The sequence below is a fragment of the Bactrocera latifrons genome, unplaced genomic scaffold (genome assembly GCF_001853355.1).
Source record: "Bactrocera latifrons isolate USDA-ARS-PBARC rearing strain unplaced genomic scaffold, ASM185335v1 scaffold_146, whole genome shotgun sequence".
In the NCBI taxonomy this organism is placed as follows: Eukaryota; Metazoa; Arthropoda; class Insecta; order Diptera; family Tephritidae; genus Bactrocera; species Bactrocera latifrons.
The window spans coordinates 499,441-505,697 of NW_017534919.1; the positions used below are offsets into that span (position 1 = coordinate 499,441).

A 6,257-nucleotide genomic window follows, 5' to 3' on the forward strand; every position below is an offset into this window, starting at 1 on the left:
TAAAATATAATTTTATTTTAAATTTTCTTCAGAATCGACTTCATATTTTAAAAATCTCAAAAATTGAAACTAAAAAAAATTATTTCACTTGACCTTACTTAAATTAATTAATTTAAATCTGTTTAGTTTAACTAATTAGTTATTAGCAAAATTAATTAAATTCAATTAAAGCGAAATACTACGATATTAATTTTAGTTAATTTTATTAACTAATTAAATTAATTGTTTGATTAATTTTCTTATTAATTATTAATTTAATGTATTGATTGGTTACAAATTTAAATAATTAATTTAAATTAAACTAATTTAAAAAAATAATAGTTTTTAATTATTTTAAGTAAATTAGATGTAAAAGTTGATAATTAAGTGAAGTACTATGATTTAAACGAAAATTGCATAACAGACGTGTCTAAAAAAAAGCAAAATTAATATTAAAAAATCTTCAAACTAAAAAACTATTATTAATTTATGCTCATTTCGAAAATTATACAGTTGGAGGTTCTAGAAATGCTTGCGCAATGTGGTGCCGATCTGAATGCCAAAAATAAGGATGACGAAACGCCTTCAGGTAGGCAACAATTTTTTTTTTGCTGTAGAAACAAGTACAAACTTAAAAAAAATTAAAATAATTTAATATCTCAACATGAATCCGTTGTTTAAACATAGATATCTGCGAAGACCCTGAGATACGCGAACGCATCGAACAGCTGAAAACCGAGCAGGAGAGTAAACGGCTGGCAGAGGCGCAACGGCGACGTGTGCGACGCTCACAAAGCAATAACACGCGGTGAGTGGAAAATCTAGCAAAGTTTTCTCAAAATATATTTTTTTACTATCGTAAATTCCTATCTTTTCTTCCAAACCTCTTACGCCCACAGCGCCCAGTCTGTGCGCCGCACCTCCCTGCGCGACAAGACGCTAACAACCAAAAAGGACGCCGTCGAAGAGGCGCGTCTGCGTTTACAAGCACAAGAAGTCTTCATTGCACCGGACGGTACAACGCACGCCGATACAAATGGTATCAGCAGCAGCAGCAACACCACTACCAATAATCATCATTCCACGTTGGCGCTATTAGATGGCGTCAACGACACAACACTTGCCTCCACGCACGACTACAATTGGCTCACGAAAGCGCCAACAAATAACAATAACAACGCCAACAACAATAATAATAATAACAATACGATTAGTAGTAATAATAACAACGATAAGAAAGTGGCAGCATATACAGCTAGTCTTGCAACGGCGGCGTCGGCAACCACAACGACAACAACAAACGGTACTGTTAACACGTATTTGCCACATTCGCTGTCCGCCATGGATGTGATGGATGCCTCGTCGCATGCATTTAATTCACGTCGACCGCCGGAGGGTCGTGAAAATGACGAATTACAGTTGAACGCCTACAAAGCCGGTGGCGGCGAACATCATCGTTCGACATCGGCGTCAGCAATGATTGTTAGCGATCGTAATAACATGGCAGCGGCGGCCGCATCGACGGTCGGCCCGGATGCGGTGCACATACAGTCCAGCAAGGAGGCGGCGAATGGCAAGATAAATGTGCAAGTGACAGTGCTCGTGGGTAAGTGGAGAATGTGCGCGCAACATACGAACGTTGTGCTGGTGTAGGGTGTTGGCTAGTGTGAGTGCCGATTTCGCTGTAATATGATATTATAAATAAATAGTTGGCTTAGTGGTGGGTGGCAAGCGTGGCGTATGATTAATGTAACGCTTTTAGTTTGCTTTATTTGCGGCTTGACATCGCTCAGGCGCCTAGTGGTATGCTATTATTTTGCTTATTTATTATGTTTTCGAAGGACATGCATGTGACAAATGTTCTTTAGCTTTTGATTTGACAAATAACTTTGATTCAAGCATATTTTTATGGCGTAAAAATGTGGTTGTTTGCAAAATATTCATAAAAAAATTTAAAATCATGAATTAAGCGTAGGAAGTAGTCATCCATATTTTATGGTAGTGAAATTTTTTTCATTAAAATATTGTATACATTTATTTGAGGGGAGAGATAACCATTTATATATAATATCACAACATATTTTTCAAAAACGTTTGGTTTTTTGTTACACCTAACTGTTTTTGGTATCCCAAAAACATGTGAGATAAATAACAAGTTTTATGTATTATGATATCTGAATGGCTGTGCTTCCGTTTGTTTCTTCGTACATTTGTCTATTCGTCCAACCGTGAAAGCTTCACTTGCCCAAAATTTTATACACATCTTGTCACTCCCTGATGATTTGACATCAGATATTCCAAAAAATATTGCAAGAAAAATTATTTGCGTGGGAACTGGCCACTTTTTACCAAACCCTCTAATCTCACTGACTTTGAAGGCCGTCTGGATTAGATTAATACTATATATGCGTAACGTAATTTTGAGGATTGCTGCCTAGTTGATCGGATAATATCCAAGACTATTCACATTACGTAGACCCGACTGTCGTAGTAGCGGGTTCTTCCATTAGCTTCACTGGATAACTTAAGCAAATTTATCGAAGAAAAACTGGCATCTGTCAACTCTCCTCCAAAATGTTCAAAATCGGTGCATTTCTGCTCAAGTGGCCATATATCGAATATTAGAACCTCGGTGCCTTGCATTAATTTTATACAATTAATCTAAATAATGTCTAGTTGGACATAGGTGAAAATAAATTACCCACTATACAATGCTTTGATGCCAATAAAGGGGAGTCAGTCTATTTATAGACCTAACTCCCGATTATCGAATATCCAGGCTGTATATCTGTAGAATTTACGTTAATTAAGTTGATAAACAATATATATTAAGGATTAAGATTAGCATCAAAAACTCTATTATTTTGGGAAGAATGAAGAAACTTTCTCTTTTTTTACGAGTTCCATCGTTGCCCTATTTTAAAAATGAAATTTCAGGAAAAACGTGTTTGAAGTTTTATTGCTGAGCTGAACGACCAGAAAAGTTTGATACTGCAACGCATTGGACAGAAAACATTTTTTTCACTTTCCCTATTCCATTGAATAATGTTCTTAGAATCCTAAAGTCTACCTCAAGCTAAAGAAATTTCTAGACCAGGTAAATCTTAACAGAATTGAGTAAATAATTAGAAAAAAGGGCGTAATCGGTTCACAACTAACTCTGATTCAAAAACACAAAATTTTTTCGAAAAACAGCATCGCATTAACATCTGTGAAACAATACTTTCCGACTACCAGGATGTCAAAAAACGTGTTATTACAGGCAATGAGTCTTGAATCTTTGCTTACGTCTCAGAAACCGGCGATCAATCAGCCGAATATCGTGGCAAATATGAGCCGAAGGTCAAAAATCAAGGTTACCTTAAAAGTTTTCTTCATTATAGATGTGTGGGGCACTCTAAATTCCTTTCGACCAACCAAACTGTCTAAAAGAAATACTATTTCAGTATTATGTGTCTTCTGCGTGAAGTTGTTTGTGAAAAGACACAAGTGTATGGGACCAAGGTGTTTACTTTGAGGGAGAACGACATACATTTTGAAAAAATAAATTAAGAATTTTTAAATTTTGACAAATTCTTACTATTTTTTTGCTCATGTTTATAAATCTCGGCTATTACCACGTAAGCGCCGTCTACGCAAATAAAGAAGATAAATAATAGTCAGCGTGACCATCTAAGTCTAGTCGAGTTGTTGTTGTTGTTGTTGTAACGGCAGAATTCTGCCGAGTTGACAGTCCTTGGCCGGATAAAAATCCGGGGCCGTTCCGGTTTTCGTAGACCCGACTGTCGTGGGAACGGTCTAGTCGAGTCGTCATGTCCGCTTGTCTGTCTGTATATACGCGAAGTGGTTTTGAAAAAAAAACGATTTGAAAAGCTGCTAATTTTGTGTCGGAAGCGTCAATATCGGACCACTATATCATATAGTTGTAAAACAAACAGAATTATCAAAAATTTTACTTTTTTTAAATGACAAGGTCTCTCACGGAATTCGCATAAATTGTGATCAGAAGCAACGCTACAATCTCGAGCTCAGATCACTATTGCATATATCAGATCACTATCACTATTGCCGGCCAGTCAGTACAAAATCAATATACAGTTATATTTTACCTGTTAATGCCAGTGAGAAGTGCACCTGTAGGGGGTATTATAGCATCGGTGCAGCCGAACTTGGCGTTTTCTTTTTAATTTTTTTTTTTTACTACAATTATCATGAATTAATTATAAAAGTATGAAATTCCAGCATTTTTTAAATTATGCTCATATCATTAAAATTTTTCATTGCATACTTTTATTTTGAGGAAAAATAAACTTACATATGTACATTTATATATTTGCGTAGTTATCTTGCATGTGCACTGCTAATACCATAATGCCAGTAAAAATGTAAAATATTTGATAATAAATATAAGAATTAAGCTAGCAAGTAATGTTAGCATTTACGTATATACATATGTGTATTTATGCAGCTTAATAACCATTTGTGTAATTATTGTATATCGTTTACTTTTTTATCCATATCATATTTCTGTTGCTTACAGTCATTAATGTATTTTTTTCGATTTGTCGTTTCTCTTCATGTACTCTTTTTTTGTGCCATTCAAACGGTTATGTCCCGCATGTCGTTGTTGTTGTTGTGCCAATGTTTCAAATCAACTCGTGATTTCGTCGTGTATTAAAATAAATCTGTGAATTAACACAATTGGCCGCTTACGTGACAATCATCCATACAATATAATTTGTAAACGACGTTGTTTTTGTATTTGCAATATATAAATATAAATATAAACTTGCACCATATCACAAACATGCATATTTTGAAAAATGCACGCCTCCTACACTCATACGCACGCACTCACATGCAGACACTACCAATACGCATCATCATCAACAGCAGCAACAACAACAGTTGCAGCAAAGCATGCTTATGCCAGCGCATACACTCTCCATGGAGAGTCTGAACTCTTCGGCAGCCACACTGGCCAATTTGAAGAAGCAACGTTCGCTTTCGCGCACAAATAACGGTATATTGATAAGTGAAAATGGTTCTGTTCTAGGAGCCGCCAACAACACCAGCAACACAATCAACAACCATTTGCACACCGGCAGCGCCAACAACAACAATTCAATACTTGCGAACGACACGAGCAGCGGTGCGGTGAATCAGCAACCGCTGAGCGGCGGTCTACATCCCAGTCACTTGGAGTTTAACAACGGTGCGGGCGGTGGTGGTGGTGGTGGTAGTATAACGAGCGGTGGCGAGCAGTCGACCGGCTACTCGAACGCCTCGTCGATGAACAAGTTTAGCGGCATAACGGGTGATGTAGTTAGTGATAGCACGAGTTCCAAAAAATGCTGTACGCTAATGTGAACGCAAGTGTGTAACAAGTGGTCGGTCGGTGCGGCGAGGATGTTGTAGCAGCGTTACAGTATTCGCAGTTGGCATTTTCAATTTGTGCATTTGTTGCAACAATTTAACAGGGTATTAAATATATGTTTGTAGGTATGTAACGGTTATGCAAGTGTATTTTTTAGACAAGTTGTTGCACCACAAATACACACACACACACWATGTACATCACAAAATATGCAGAAAGTATACTTCGTTGTAAACTCAATTCACCAAACACACCACTTATATGTTTTTTTGTTGAAAGTGCATAACTTTGGTGCACTCATACACGGGTAGGCTACAGACGGCTGTTGTGAGATTGTTGGTGAGTGGAAAAACAATTTTTTTTTATTGAGAATATAAAAATTAGTCAAAAGATTTTGTTAAGCTAGTTATTGGGAATGGCGAACTTTTAATTAATTTTAATTTTTCAAAATTTTTTCATTTCAAAATTTTTTCAATCCAAATTTTTTTGTCATTTTTTGAGTTCCAATTTTGGGGACAAGAAAATACTAACTCAAGCACTACGGAGTTAGTATTTTCTAAGATTTTTTTTGAAATTGTCTAAAAACTTAAATATTTACAAACTTTTCGAACTTTATATTAATAAATGCGTAATCATTATAATTTTTTTTTTATAATTATTGTACTTTTTTTTCTAATTAAAAAAAATAAGTCAAGTGTCCCTGTGACAGCTTCTTAATCCGCTTAAAGCTGAAAGGACGACTTCATAATTATAGAATATATATGTAGATATGATATACAAATAATAAAAATATAAAAAATATTTTCGTAATAACTTTCGTAATTTTTCTTAATTAATTCTTTTTTATTATACAAAAATTTTGGAATTAAAAAAAATGTGCATAACTTTCGTAATTTTTTTT

The 6,257-nt window shown here is 35.4% G+C and overlaps 1 protein-coding gene across 9 annotated transcripts in view; it reads left to right on the forward strand.

Moving 5' to 3' along the window:
* LOC108965708 (protein phosphatase 1 regulatory subunit 16A) overlaps positions 1-6,257 on the forward strand; it is a 98,016-nt gene that overhangs the window by 88,980 nt on the left and 2,779 nt on the right. For 7 of the 9 annotated variants that reach the window (XM_018928294.1, XM_018928290.1, XM_018928293.1 and 4 more), the window contains 4 exons: positions 493-568; positions 667-787; positions 879-1,585; positions 4,844-5,981. In XM_018928294.1, coding sequence (XP_018783839.1) covers positions 493-568; positions 667-787; positions 879-1,585; positions 4,844-5,349 — 1,410 coding nt within the window. In that variant the 3' untranslated portion in view covers positions 5,350-5,981. Of the gene's footprint in view, positions 1-492; positions 569-666; positions 788-878; positions 1,586-4,843; positions 5,982-6,257 lie in introns of those variants that run through there. The other 2 variants (XM_018928297.1, XM_018928298.1) reach the window with 2 other exon arrangements.